Genomic DNA, 16,388 nt, shown 5'->3' with positions numbered 1-16,388 from the left:
CACCCAGGTAGTTCACAGCAGAATCAGGATGGGAAATCACACCATCTGCTTCCATTTCCTGTGTATGTTCTGTTACATAAGAAAAGTAAACAAGAAAGCAGATGAGGGATATTAAGCCAAGGAAGATAACAGACTCCAGCCTTTGTAAGGAGCTTTATTTTCCCAAAGCCTATTTAATAACTAAATGCCTAGGTCAGATCTGCAAATTGCTGTGGAAATTTCGAGCAAGATCAATGATGGAACATTTCAGGTCTAGAAGTGGGTTTCGCATGGTTTATGGGGATACCCATTCTCAGGAGGTCCTGAGTAGCCACAGAACTTAGAAAAGTGTAAACATTTACCTGCTGCTCAGAGAAACAGGACACTATGTGGACCAAAATGCTGAAGAAAAATATTAATCCAAAAGTGTAAATAATAATGCAGACGTGGAATCTGTCTTTGCCCTTCCTATACATTTATGAGAAGAACTCAGTGCTTTAGTTAAAACAACCAAAACAGGCAAAGATCAGAAAAAAATTTTCAAAAAGCAAATATAAGTAAACGTTGGCTGAGAAGCCTGAGGCTAAAACACAAAATCAAGCTAACTTCTGAGGAAGGTACCTATTCTTTACGAGGAGTAAGTATTTCATGACAACAAGACTATTGCTTCAGTTTGGGAAGAGTCAAAAACATAATGGGATTAGCTAAATTTGTTTATTTTTAAAAAATCCCTTCGTTGTCTTCCACAAACTTAAGTTTTCCTTTGCACATCACATCACGATATAGAACATTTACTGAACAAATACCAATCTGAGTCAAAATGATATTAGGTTTTTGATGATCTACCTATTTTTAGCCTAAGGACTAAGTGATTCTCTGAATCCACATTTTTAACATTTTAATGAAAATGAGGTAATATGCTGAAATGGTATTTTCTCAGATTGTATTTAGGTTTCAAATTTCTCGTATACACCGGCATATATTTTCCCCTAAATCAGATATATTATAAACATGATGACATATTGTTTTAATTGCTAACAGCAATCTGCAGTTTTAAAAAAACAAATTTTATTATGTTTCTTGACCTTTTTCATGTTATCTTATTCTAACACTAGAAACAGCATATCTATAATAGAACAGAGCTTGGCTAAATTTATATAGATTTGTTGTCATCCTTGAAGGTTTTTGTCGCAGCAGCGTCAATTTAATAATTAAAGAGTTTATGCCTACCTGCACGTGTTTTCAGACAGGACAAGATTTAGAATTTGCTTATTTTCACTGTATGCTTCTATTACTATATCAAATATTGAAGGCTGTCTTACTATAAAGTTATAAAAATGGGGTCACTTCTGTACACCAGTCTAGACACTACTTTCCAAGCCAAAATTTCAGTATTTTTGCTAACTGTATAAAATAGTTCAGTTTAGGCCATTATAGTGCTATTCAGTATATAAGTCCCTAAATATAGTGAACAGTAGTATATTTCCTATATTTTTAAAAGGAGATTAATGTGGCAATATTTCATAAGGGGCAAAACAGAACTGAAAAATGAAACTTCTTAAGGCTTCCCACACGTTTAACATACAGCTTAAGGCAAACTTAAAACACTGAGAAAACTGGCTCAATAAATTTTGTCTCTCTCAAGTACAACAGCATAATTTTAATAAATTCCAGCTTTGAAGGAAGTTTGTCAGCCACAAACAGGCCTTTTCGTTTGTATAAGAAGAATCTTTCAGATGGCCGGCAAGTGCTTTTAGATATGTTGTGTGTTAACACAAAGCTCTTATCTGCTGATGGGTGACGTCAGACTGTCGTTAAAGACAAACTTTTATCATGCCAGACCCAATACATCATTAATATTTCTCAGAAGGGCTTGAGCCACATCCTGACCACATCTTAAGCATTTTACATAACTTTGCATATCACAATTATGTTTCAAATGTCTAACATAACTCCTGTCTACCATTAAGCCTATCTACGGCCATCTTTCCTGGATCAAGCCATCCCTGCTGAAACTCTTGTTCAGCTATTCCTCCGGAAATGACCACACTCTCAAGCGACAAGTGCAAGTAAAGTCTTGCACTAGATTTGTCAGTATTCATAATTATACCACCAGTGTGCACTTAATAAATAAATGATGAGCTGAATGCCTTGATCATGTTATTAGTGAGTGAACTGGTTTACTCGGGTGTTTCCTGAAGTTCAGTCAATAGAAGACTAGTTCTGGGAGATGCATTTCAATAAAAGATGCAATAGTAAAATTAGTTTAGGAACTGGTACATGCTCTAGTCCCTTGTGAGGGACTCTCAGAGCATCTCAGAATACCTTAGAAGAGGTCCTGAAAGTAGGAAGAAACACATTCCAATTTATACACTCAATGTTTTCCACATTTATCTGACCACGGTGATGGACATTTTTGTCACCACATTCTGTACTTACATGAAAAATCATTAAGAGATAACTCTCTCCAAATTAAAGATCTATTATCTTACTTTCTGTGAAAAAGCTAAATGTTCATTTTGTTTTAAGGCACTACATGAAGTTTTCTAACACTTGAGGTTATATCAGAATATTTTATTTTTATAATTTTAAAAGATTTCCCATCATCTAATATATATTTGTCTTACAAATTATTTGATAAAATAAGGAGATACCAAACTATCCCAATTGGCCTCATTTTTACCTGTCACTGAAAAAAATTCAGCACTTAAATCTTCTATATATTTTTACTTCATAAAACTAATAACAAAATTTTAAAAATACATTTAAAAAGTTAATATGTATATCATTTGATTGTCACCTCCAAAAAATAATGTATACATGCATTAGAGTTCCTATCATATGACTGAATTTTCATTCAAGGTGCTTCCTTTCTTTAAAGAAAAACTATTCTAATTTCTTTATATATATATAATCACCTTATAGAACAATGGTTGAATGGCATTAAGACTAGACTATGCTTTCTATTGAGGTTTAGCATGATGTTTTAATAAAGATAAAATTACAAATTCCTGAAAAAAACTAACATCATAGCTGAAATGCTGGCATAGTTCTATTCAGATTAGTAATGCTGTTGTTATAATCAGTGACACTAGAAAGATACGAAAGTGTCATTTCTAAATTTTAGAACAGTCTGCCTTCCAGCTAACTAAGAGAGGAACTGACTCCAATTTTGTTTACTTGACCTGACTTTAATGGCAGGTAAAATTATCTCCATAGTGCTACTGCTGTCTGTACAGCAGAAGAAAATTACTGTGAAAATACATTTCATTACCTTGAAAGATTGAGAGCCATTCTCTTCTAAGAACATCGTGTGTGTGTGTGTGTGTGTGTAACAGAAATAACCATCTGATGACATATTGTAACTTTCTTATGTTAAACATTTTTATTATAGTAACATATCTGAGTAATTGAAATAACGTCACCGTACAGATATCACATGCTGAAGCATGACAATGCAATACTAATTGCACATCGTGTTGACATTTCAAGCATATTTTCTGTAACAACATTTGCATTCATACACAAGCAGTAAAACACATGGGGATAATTTAAGTCATGATTCATGGTAGCAAGTGTATTGCTTCCAAGCTAATCTTCAAACCCAGAATCTTCAGCAAATCTATTAATATTCAACATTGTGGCGTGTACTACAGTTATTGTACTAACCAACCATCTCAGGACCAAGAACTGTCATTTTTAGCCTTTGGAAGAGAAGAATCAGCATTATCTGACTACTTTTGTAAGGTAAGTCTTCTTACTAGTTTATAAGATTTTAGTTTATTGAATTATGATTTACCAATAGTTTTCAAGTTAACAGGTAGGGATGAAATAAAAGCTTTATGTAACTCTTTTTAGGTAATACAGCTCAGTTACTGCAGAATGTGTTACCTGAATAGTTTTCCTTCAATATACCATATACCCACTCATGATAAAGCAAAACAGAAAACAAAAAACACTAAAAAAGGGGCAGCAATCTCAAAGTATGCAGTAAGTTTTAAAATATCAATTTTTGGTTGCAAGACTGTTATTTGTAGCCACGTATCTTGGTTCATATGGATCCAGACAATTAATGTTTGTAGGCATTGAAACTTCAACCTTGTTCTTAAAAAATCTCAGCAGAAAAACTGAACTTCATCCAATAACACATTTTATCTAAGTTTTATTGATGCTGAGGCAAAAATACACCACCATAAACCATTGTTTAAAAGGCAGGATTTCTCTTTTCTTGACTTTGTCCATTCAAAGGTCAAAACTTCAAATGGAACTTAAAGTTTAAAAAAAAAAAAGAAAAAAAAACAATGTAAGGAATCAAATTTTGTTCATGAATACACTTCCAAAATTTTGATTTATTTATAAGTAGCATTAGCCAAAATATTTACATAACTAAATTTCAGTTCTTGAAAGCTAAAATTTTTTCATTTAAAGAGAAAAGCAAATTTTCCAAAATCACCAGCTCACAGGAACACAACTAATGGTACTTACACTTACTGTTTAAACCGTAGAACCAAGTACAGTTAAGACTCAAAATGTAAAACAGCATTACAGAACGGAAAACGAAGGTATTTTTCATCACTCTTCTCAAGGTATTTGCTATTATTTTTTAAAGAATATATATTTAAGAATGAATCTGTGCTTCATAGAAAACTAGAAATAATAGAATTTATGCAGCTATCAATTTTTTGGTACTTTTGATAAGGTCAAGTAATGTGGATGTTTAGATTTAAAGAGAATTTTTTTAATGGAATGGCTTTAACATGCTAAAGAAGAAAGCATTTAGATTACTTTATATTAAAAATATGTGGAATTTTGAGTTAGATAACAAAATTCTATAATCATATACTTTCCAATTTAAAAAGAAAAATTAGAAAGAAATCCTTTCCCTGATGTCCAGAAGCCACTATCATCTAGCTGTGTGTAAACATTAGGTGAAAGGAAGGTTGGAGGTTTTTGCTTGAGTTTGGCTCACTTTAGTTTTGGGGGAAAGAATTAGCAGACAGTGTGTATTTAGACCTAATTTAGAAATATGAAAACATTCGTGTAGATCTTTGTCACTGACAGAGGTTACCACTACCATTTCCATATTTGACCCTGTTGCAACTTTATTTTCACAAGTGCAAGGTTAAAAAAAATTATTGCTAATAATCATGATATGAATCACAATAGCTCCTTCAACAGATTACATAAAGCAAATGGTAACTATTACAATGCAGGGTTATTAAAATGGAAACTAATTTGCAATCTCATACTATGTTAATAAATAATCATTTAACATTAAAAGGTTGCTTTTGATACAATTTTGGACATCATTCCAATCACAGTTCTGGACAGCATTAGGTTTACAGAATGAGCAGGGATGTATTTTTTTATAACAGAATGAAAACATGCTTTCATCATCAAGGAAGCCAATTCCTTATTAAAGTCTCCTGGTGAGACTGGAGAGCTTCTGGACTTCCTCAGAGAAAGTTATTTTCTCTCCTAGAAGAGCAAGTCAGGCCCAGGCTATCATTACTACTGATGTGTTTTAACTCCATGAATAAAAAATTTATAACAAAAACTAAGGAATATTTTATACCTCTAAAACATTTCTACGGCCTCTGGAGATGCCCACACTTTATTACTGTATCTTCTCTTCTCAGTCTCTCACTAGGGAATGAGCACTACCCCAAGCTTGGTCCACAGCACACCAGCTAGTATATATAAGTAATGAGGGCTTTTATTCACAACTTCATCATATCAGACTAGATCAGGATGAATGGGCAAATGCGGGCAATAAAATTCTGGTACTCAAAAAAAGCCAGACGTAAGTAGCTAGAGAAATGAAATTTGCTCATCAGTTAGTTGGGTAGCTTCATACAATTAAATTTACTCTCTACTCGGTACTTTTTTTTCCCCTCGGGAAAGATATGTTGGACATTCTTTTTCTGTTTTAAATAAAAATTTCACTCTTGTACAACTAAGGACAGAATTTCCAAAGCGCCCACTCTAGCAAAATTAAGTAACCCTTCTGATTTAAGCTAATGCAAGAGAGTGGCCAACAAACTGGGTTGATATCACACACCAGACACTTGAAACCGTGTCTCATTCATGAATGAACCATGAATTTAAAAGAAAAATGACTAAAATTGCTCCATGACAAGGCCTACTTGCTGATCAGTCTTATAATAATTTTGTGACTATCCCAACTTTTGCATTATTTATCGTAAAAAATTCTAAACATATTTAGGAATTCACCAGTTGGAGTGATAAACACTCAGAGCTATGCTGTAACTTCCTTCATCCAGACACCCTTATCTTCTTTTTCCACAAAGACAGTAACAAACTTTTCCTTGAGTTGCAATTAGTAAGGAAAAGCATCCATTAGAATACGGATGTTAGGCAATCATAAACAATCAAGTAGCTAGCCACAATTTGGGGGGAAAAACCTCTTTTATCCTAATACAGCTTCAGAACATGGCTTTAAAAGCAAAATACATCTAACTTACAGCTTTGGGTTGCCAGTTATCCAGCTTGGGAATTAAACCAGGCCAGTTTGCCTCTCCCAGTTCTCCTTCTGCTTTGGGACCATTTCTTGATTTACTGGAAATAGCTCAGGAAAGTAAAAGGAGGCAAAAGATCCATGAATTTTGCAAATAATTAGCATCTGTGAGAAAATAAAACTATTGGGAGACGTTCAAGTAAACTTCTAAAGGGTGAATACTGCAGTTTCTAAGGATCTCCATGTGCTGTTTTATATTTGTATGGAAAACTGAAAGCTCACTCGTTTTTGAAACTGTAAGCAAGAAAAAGAAGTCGACTGCTATGAAACTTATGCATAATAACTTTGGACAAGTAGAAAACTTCATACTCTATTCTGATTTTTTTAAATTCTCAAGGGCACATCCATGACTAATAATATCTAGTGATCAGAATCTTCTACTTGCAATAATTTAGATTATTTTTTATGATGCAATATGGAAACGCTGTATTAGACTTTGAAATGTGAGTTGGTCTCAGCATTGAGAGACCTAGTAAGTGTGACACGTTATTCTGTAACATCAAACTAAGTTTAAAATGTCAGCTCTTCTACTTCTGAAGAACAGAAGAAATTGTATTTGACCGTATATACCCATCAGAGATACACTTGCCAAATAAAAGTGAGTGTTAAGAGTGGCAGGAGATACAAAAATCACATGGAAAGATTTTGTCATTACCATCATTTTCTGTTCCTTTATGTGACTCCTAATGAAAAGTAAAAATACAAGCTAGTAAGTTTATTTTTAACTCACTGGATTGTCTTCCATTTTAGATCATAATATGATCTCACTAGAGCCTTACTGCAAATATACATGATCAAGAGTAGCTAAGTTTCCACACAGAGGAATAAAAATGTTGGAGAATCAGGTTGGGGTTGTTATAGTCCTTTGCAGTGTGCTACAGTAATGACGAACCCGTTTTATACTTAATTCTATCATCAAGCTTCTAATTTTTTTTTAATTTTAAATGGCTACAATATATAAGGAAATTAATAAGGTAATTTACTAGTAATGCTTTTTTAAGTCAAAAGATGTGTTATCTAGAAAATAATTTAACATTGTAATGGGATCTTCAAGATCAATTTTGTTTTATATACTCTGCAGCAAAAATAACATTTCTAGTAGGAAGGTATTACTTACAAACCTAGCAAATTCTAGACATTCACATATTTGTGTAAACAATTTTAACATGGTTTATTACATTTTCAGAAAGGTTAAATCTTATATCCAGTTTTCTGCTAATTCTTCTTTCATATATTATAATAAATATATGTTATTTGAGTGCATGTGTGTATATTTTTTCACACACACACACACATATATATGTCATATATACATAAAACAGCACTTAATGGTCACTGTCTTTGCAGTGTTAACTTGGGGAAAAAATGAATTGCTATTATGCATAACCCATGGCGATCTTCCCTTCTGTTTCACAAATGGCCATATCGGGATGTAAACAAAACACTGGAGCGAGCCATTCCGGGTGAACTGTATTTCAAGTTGTAGGTTGGTGTTCTCATGAAGAATTGTGTACTTCCTGGTAGTAAATACCTAAAAATGATAGTTAAAAAAAATTAGACTTTTACAAACAAATTAATATTAACATCTCTCACTGAACTGTTATGTGGTTAGTAACTTGTATGTCTTACATGAGAAATGATCCTCTAACAATGCAATTCACATAAAAAGAGTTCCTCTCCTGAATTGAGGAGTACGGGGCAGGGAAAGGGTCACAAAGTCTCACCCAAAGAGCTGAGTGAAGATGCAACGTGTGATCTCAGTATCCCAAGACACCCCGTAAAGAGTCATGAAATCACAGGCTAGGAGGCTGTTTATATGACTCATGTAAATTTGGAATGCACCATGAATCTCTGTAATTAATGTATAGAACCAGTCAAGTATTTCTTAAAAATATGTGACATGAGAATCTAGCTAGCCACATTAAAATAATTGTTTATTTCAAGGATGTTGGAAACACTGATTACAATTTAATACTATATCGTTGATATATTATGACTATAGGTAATCTAAAGGAAAAAGTTAAAGATTCACATTCATAACTAGATTATAACTTTTATATTCTCAGACTACTAGGTGTTTATGATTATAGAATACCAAAAACAATCATAATTACAGGGTGCATGCAACCTTTGCAGCCAAATGTATTTCAGACTATATGAATTTTGTGGATTTTAGAACAATATAATGTATACACTATATATAACATAACATCTCCATAAGGGCCTTGGGGCAGCATTCTGTAAACAAACCATTAACGTTTCTGTAGTGAAGTGTAGAAAGAGTCACAATAAATTGGATAAAGACTATAAACAACTTTGTGTCAACTCAGGTCAGATGAGCCAATAAATGGATTGCTTTCATTTAATTTTCTCTAGTTTTAGTTTTCAGAGCTTTGAGAATTAAGAATTGCAAATAAGACTGTACACCTGTATAATGTTTTCCTCTGGAAAACCTTTGATTAGCATTAGGCCGGTCCAATCTACATGTCTAGAGAGAAATAATCAAGGAAATTCACATGAGCAAATGCTAATAAGCATCACTGTTAAAAGCATTAAGTCCTGGTAATGTTAAGGACACGACAGAAAGTTGGGACAAAGATATCTATAAAAAATTTCCAAGAGCAGAAGCAGAAACAGAATGAGATTTATAATTCATCTTGAAAAAGGTGACAAAGGTAGAGCATCAAATCATTTATTTTCTTCTCTCGACATTAGAATCTTCCAGCAACAGTGTCACACTTCCATAGATGCACGAAGAAATCGAGGGCCAAGGGTGCTATTAGCTACCTGTTCTATGTTAAGTAATGTTGGTAACTACTGACCTCTATGGAATGAAACATGACATTTACAGCTGTGTTCTATGAATTTTGTAGAAGAATGTGAATTCATTATGATCGAACTGCATGCAGCATTCAGATGAAAATGGCAGAATTCATAATATTCATAAACATCATTTCATCATGAATTATCTGATAATATCCTCTAAATCTATTACTTAATATCACAAACTATAAATAATTGCTTAAATCATTAAGTTAATAAAGCAGTAAAATAACTTACAACAAACCAAATTAAATCAAAGTCACACAATGGGTGATGAATAATGAAACAAATGATTTCTCACATCACAGATTATATAAATTATTTTCTTAATATCACTTGAGTAATTTATATGGATTAATTATTATGTCAAGAGCTAGCAGAGTCATGATGATTGATCTGACATCTTCTGCCATGAAAAAGCTACCCTTCTTATCTAGGGCAAAGATGCAAAAGAAACTGAGGTATTTTTTCAAAACCCGTGATTCTGTATTAGTTGAGAGTTACTCTTCTACTGAAAATGCACTCTGATTACATTGATCATTATGATAAACAGTAGCTTCTGCTAGCTTTCTGTTGAGAAATTTCCAAGCAATAGTTACTACTGACATTATGATAATATTCCCATAGCCTTTTGAGCTAAAGATCTCCATTTTCATGGATGAAACAACAAAAGTACAGAGTCCAGGGTTAGAGCTAACTTACATTATTTTGCTTAACACTATTTTATACTTAAATGGTGTTTTCCTGTGTGCTACAGCACCATCCTAATTGCTTTACAAATATTATTTAGTTATTTAGTATAAGAACTCATTTAGTTCTCAAAACAATTCTATATGGTAGATTTCGTTATCAGCTCAATTTTATAGATGAATACATCAGAGACAAACAGGAATCCAATGCCTTGCCCACGGTCACATAGTTGGTTAAGCGGCAGAGCCAGGATTCAAATCCAGGCAGGCTGACTGCGGAATCAGTGCTCCTAGCCACTGTATTAACTCTATTGTCTTCTGTGTATGAATCCCAAGTTTAAAACTAATGGGTACAATGATTATACTAATTTTTTTCAGAAATATAAAGTGTAAAATAACCTAGAAAGTAGAAAAATATTATACACCCACAAACCTAAACTTTATAATGGAAGCAGAAATGGCTAAAATGAAACTTACTTAAGACTTGGAGAAATTCAGTATGAACTAAAAAAAAAGCATATTAAATCACATTGGACGAAACACTTTGCTTCCCTAAAGCAAGTGCTGTGGGATATTTTAAAGCATTACAGGGAAACACAGTGGATTATTTGCCTTAATATCACCACTAATATCTCTTGGGAGATCCCACACTAGCTGAACATCGAGGATTATTTTTGAAATATTCCTTGCAATGAAGTTATATAACACAATTTGATATTTTTAGCAGGAAGATTATCTCTAGAAAGTGGATTTATAGACTGTATCAAAGAGTTGGTGGTAAAGCACCAAAAACGTGACGTTTACAGCTTTATTTTCATTCTTGCTTACTCCTGATGTACAAAAATAGCTAACCTGTAGCTAACTCATACCGAGGAGAAACACCTCGACGACCCTGTCTGCTTCACACACAGACCCTCACCCCTCATCCCTGAGACTAGGTGTGCACATCTTCACATGCCCATCTTGTAAATGCAAGCCATGCATGTGTCTAACTCCTGCTGGATGTAGAACTGGGTGGTCTGCCATGTACCAGCTTACTGCTGAGAATGGAGAATCCCTAGAATGTGAAGAATTTCAAGACTGGTAAGTAACTGGCCTTGAACCTTAAGCTACACTCACCTTTGAGATCTTCCTGGAGGAAGACCAGGACCCCTGATCCCCCCAGAATAAACTCAGCTCCTTGGTTTGGAGAACACAAGGTAAATAAAGCTCATCACAATATTTGTGCTGTGTTTTTTTTTTTAATTTTTAAGAAGTTGTGGTAAAATAAATATAACATGAAACTTCTATTTTTTACCATTTTTAAGTATGCAATTCGGTGCACTAAATACATTCACAGTGGCTGTGCAACCATCACCACGATCTAGTTCCAGAATGTTTTCAACATCTCAAACAGAATCTCTGTACCCATTAAGCAGTAAATCCAATTTCCTCCTCCTCCTCTCAGTCCCTGGTAACCTCTATTCTACTCTCTGTCTCTAGGAATTTGTTCTAGATATCTCATATAAGTGGAATCATACTATATTTGTCCTTTTGTGTCTGGCTTATTTAACTTAGCATGCTTTCATCCATGTTGTAGCAGGATTTCATTCCTTTTTATATAGGCTGAATAACATCCCACTGTAGTATGTATGTATGTATGTATGTATCACATTTTGTTTATCCATTCATCTGTTGATGGACACTTGAGTGGTTTCCAGCTTTTGACTACTGTGATTCATGTTGCTATGAACATTGGGGTACAAGTATTGGTTTAAATCCTTGTTTTCAGTTCTGTGGGGTATACACATAGGAATGGAATTGCTGGGCCATACGATAATTCTGTACTTAACTTTTTAAAAGAACTGCCCAACTGTTATCTACAGCAGCCACACCAGTTTATATTCTGAACCAGCTTCCACAAGGGTTCTAACTTCTCAATATTCTTACCAACATTTATGATTTTGCATTTTTTATAATAAGCTAGTGCATCGTATTGTGGGTTTAATTTTGATTTGGGGGGGAGTGTTAGTTTCAAAGTCCCACTTCTTGTCATATGCTAGCAATGTGGACTTGGATGAGATATTTAATCTCTTTGGGCTCAGTTTTCACATGGATGAAAAGAATCCGACAGTTTCTGCCATGCCTGTCTCACAGAGTACGGACCCAAGGAAACAGTGCATATGGGTGAAATATTATTATTTATGTGTTATGAACATCAGCCTCATTAGCAAGACCATGCCTGATCTGAGACAGGTGTATCAAGCTACCTCAGCCTAAGGTCATAATGCTACCATGTTTAACTTGATTTTTAAAACTTTTTAATTGTAAAGTATAGCACACATTCAGAAAGTGCACAAAACATAAATGTCCAGTTTAACAAATAGTATAAAATGATTATTTATATAACTGGTCCTCGGGTTAAATGACTGAACATTCCTGGCACCCCAGAGCCCTGTAGAACAGCATCCTTCTTCCCCATAAACTGACCCACTATCCAGACTTTCATGGTAATTATTTCCTGTTTACTACCCAAGTACACATCCCATAAACAACATAATTTAGTTTTCTCTGTTTTTAAATTTCAAAGTAAGTGGAATGAAGTATGTATTCCTTTGGGTCTGGTTTCTTTTGCTCAGCTTTCTGGTTGAGACTCATCCATGTTGCTACATAAGCATGCAGTTTGTTCATTTTCAATGCTGTGTGATATTCCATTGATTGAATATTACCCAAAAATGTGTCCATTCTTCCATAAATAGACATCTGGGTTATTTCCAATTTTTAGCTATTATAAATAAATTCTACTATGATCATTCTAATAATGGTCTCGGTGCACATGGGCACATGTTTGTGCTCAGAATTACTAGGAATAGAATATCTGAGAAAATGGTAAACTTTAGTAAGTAATGGCAAACTGTTTCTAAAAGGTATCAATTTTCACTATCACCAGCCGTCTAAGAGTTCCCGTTACTCTGTAGCCTCATTACCTCTTGGTTTGCAGGATGGGTATGCACTGGTTTTGTGGTTTTGCATTTCCCTGATTACTAGCTTTAAATTTTTTTTCAAATGTTTACTACTTAAAAAAAAAAAAAAACTCTTTTGTGAAGAGGACCTCTTTAAGTATCTTCCCCATTTTTCGATAGAATGTTCTATTTTCTTCTTAGAAATTTGTAGGCCCTCTTACACAGTCTGCATCACCATCTTTTATAGGTTACATGGATTGCAAATATCTATTTCGATTCTGTGGATTGCTTTTTCACCTTCTTAATGGGGTCTTCTGATGAATGTATGTTCTTAATTTTAATATAGTAAAATTCATCTTTTCATTTATGATCTCTACCGTTCAGTCTGATATTTTATAATCTTTACATACCTCAGGAACCTGAAAACATTCTCCTATATTATCTTCTAAAATCTGCAGTTCTGCCTTTCACATCTGTATATTCAATTCTTTGGAAATGATTTGGTATATGATGTCAGCAAAGTCAAGTTTCTGTTTTTATTATTATTTGGAAACCCAATTGCCCCAGAATCATTTATTTAAACAAACTTTTTTCCCACTTGCTACAAATTAAGTGTCCCCCTTTTGTCATAAATCAAGTCTCTACACATGCCTGGGTCTTTTTATGACCTTCCTGAATGGTTCCATTGGTCTATCTGTCTATCTGTTTGGTAATATTATACTGTCTTAATTACTCTAGCTTTATTATAAGTCTCAGTACACTATAGTTAATATACCCTACTACTGTATTGTACTATGTCAAAAATGTCTTATCTATTCTTGGCCCCTTGCTTTTCTGTATAAATGTTAGAACAAGTTTTGGTCAAATTCTGTGCCCTCCAAAAATAGTAGTTGGGATTTATGTGAGGATTACATTGAATTTATAGATGTAGAGAACTATTTGAGAAGAACTGACATATTGACAATATTGAGTTCAATGATGAATAAGGTATATCTTGCCATCTTTTACATTTTCCTGCAAAACGTTCTTATATACTTGTGTTACATTTATTCCTAAGTATTAGTTATTCTTTGGTGATATTGAGAAATGATATTGTATCTAAAAAGTCATAACCTGTTTTCATAGAAAAATGAAATTGATTTTATCTCAACTTTGATTTCATCAAAATTATTAAATTTACTTAGTAATTCATCTCTAGATTTATTTAGATTTTATTAACACAATCATATCCACTAGTAATGAGTTTTAGTTCTTTCTCTCAAATCTAATGCCTTTTACTTCTTTGGCTTGCTTCCTTGAACCAACTAGGACCTCCAGCACAATGCTAAATACAAGTGGTAGTGAGAGACAATCTGATTTTGTTTCTCACCTTTAAAAGAAAGCCTTCAGCATTTCACCGTGAAGTATATGTTTGTTATAGGATTTTTGTATTCTTTATTAGCTTAAGGAATTTCCCTTTTGCATCTAGCTTGTAAGCTTTTTTTTAAGGCATGAATGAAAATTGAATTCTATCAAGTGACTTATCTGTACATTTTTAAATTATCTTTTATTCTACTAAAATTACATCGATCACTTTTTAATGTTACTGTACCCTTAAAGTGATGCGATTAACAAAGTTGGTCGTGATACATTATCCTACTTAAAGTCTCCAGGTTCATTTTGCTAATATTTTATTTAAGATTTTTGCATCTATGTCCAGGAGCGAGATTGAACTGTCATTATCCTTTGTCATAATGTCCTGGTCAGGTTTTCATATCAAAGGTATGGTAGTCCCGTGTAACAAGCTGGACAACGTCCCCTCCTTTTCTCTCTTCTCTGGGTGGGTTTAATAGAATTAGCTGGCACAGACCTCTGAACCTGGAGTGGTCTTTGTAGAAAAGCTTTTAGTTAATGATTCAGTTTCTTCAATAGTTAAGACAATTTAGGACTTTTTGTATCTTTTTGTGTCATTTTTGGTATATGTGTTTTCACAAGGATTTGTCAATTTAATAATCTAAATTACCAATTTTATCAGCATGGAATTGTTCACATTTTCATATAAAGTTTTCTTACAAAATTACCAGATGGATTTTTCTGGTCATATTTTGTTATCTTTAATGGCATGTGATGAGAAACAATACTCTGCGTGATTTCAATCTTCTGAAAATTCTTGAAATATGTTCTATTACTCCACTATATAGTTGACTTTTATTAAAAAAAAATACTGGTGTGCTTGTTGTATTATATTCTGAGGCCACTGAATTCATTGTTAATATATGACAGTTGTCTGTTAATCATATTGTTAAAATGTTCTTTCTTTAATTTTTTGAGGAATATATATTAAAATCTCCCTCTATGGTTGTAGATTTGTCCACTTTTTCCTTGTAATTCTGTCGATTTTTGCTTTGCAAAACATTGTTACTTGTAGGAGTTGACGGTGTTTATCAAGACCCCGATCTCTGACAGGGGCTGAACCCCTGCTGCTTTTCCTTAAGCCCGTGAGTTTGTTAGAAGCAGTACTCGGTACTAACAAGTACTCACTAACAAGTCCCTGGCTTTAACGCTCTGATGTTGTCAAGCACATGTCTGGCAATTTGTCCAGCTTTCCTTGTTGTCATCAGAAGGAGGATTTGTCCAAATACCTCGTGCTTTATTACCAAAGGCAGAAGTCCTAACTGCGCGATTTGGAAAATATTTTTAGCCATGGAAATGAGCTCATATGGAAGCTCAGTCCATGAAAGACAGTAACTCAGAGATCCGGAGACTGAAAACTGTTTGACGATCCCCAAACTTCCCAAATGAGTCTAGTTACAGTGAAAACTGAGCTGGTCCCAAGAACTCTAAAATCCTGGAGACACGGCTATCGATACAGATACAGGTACAGTTACGACCATCTGGGTGCAAACATCAATTATGTTTGCTTCCTTATGAGCACACCACCTCTGGGAAATGGCTTCTTAGCTGGTGTGCCTATTAAATTATTGTTTCCCTGAGACTGCTTGGTTGAAGGCCACTCTGCTTCATGTAATAGGTGCCACATACACTTTAAAGCCTCTTAAGAAACAACCTGCAGATCTGGGTTCAAGGTAAACATGGTCCATGAACCTGACTGATGTTAGCTCTATTTTCTTCTCTCTTAATTTTACAGATAAATTAGCCAAATCTATAAGTCCTCATAAAATATTTAGGTATACCTAGTACATTATTTATATTAGGGATATTTACATTTATTTATTAATATATTTATACTTCATTAAGTATAATTCATAAATGAAGTGTATCAATCTATTGACAAATATCAAATTAATTGATTCCTAGATATAAAGTAAAATGCTATAGGTTTCTAAATCTATAAGGGAAAAATATGGCCACTTTTTCCATGTCTTTAAAGTAATGTGACACTGACTTGGGTTTTAACAGCTATATAGTAGGAGGACA

At 33.7% G+C, this 16,388-nt stretch overlaps 1 protein-coding gene across 5 annotated transcripts in view; it reads right to left on the bottom strand.

Moving 5' to 3' along the window:
- Positions 1-3,302: 3,302 nt before the first annotated feature.
- TTLL7 (tubulin tyrosine ligase like 7) overlaps positions 3,303-16,388 on the bottom strand; it is a 128,276-nt gene continuing 115,190 nt past the window's right edge. For all 5 annotated transcript variants that reach the window (XM_064493398.1, XM_064493397.1, XM_064493396.1 and 2 more), the window contains one exon: positions 3,303-8,048. In XM_064493398.1, the coding sequence (XP_064349468.1) occupies positions 7,928-8,048 (121 nt within the window). In that variant the 3' untranslated portion in view covers positions 3,303-7,927. The remainder of the gene's footprint in view (positions 8,049-16,388) is intronic.

Source organism: Camelus dromedarius, chromosome 14 (genome assembly GCF_036321535.1).
Source record: "Camelus dromedarius isolate mCamDro1 chromosome 14, mCamDro1.pat, whole genome shotgun sequence".
NCBI lineage: Eukaryota > Metazoa > Chordata > Mammalia > Artiodactyla > Camelidae > Camelus > Camelus dromedarius.
The sequence above is the reverse complement of the archived record's forward strand: the minus strand, read 5'-3'. Positions and strand labels throughout refer to the sequence as shown.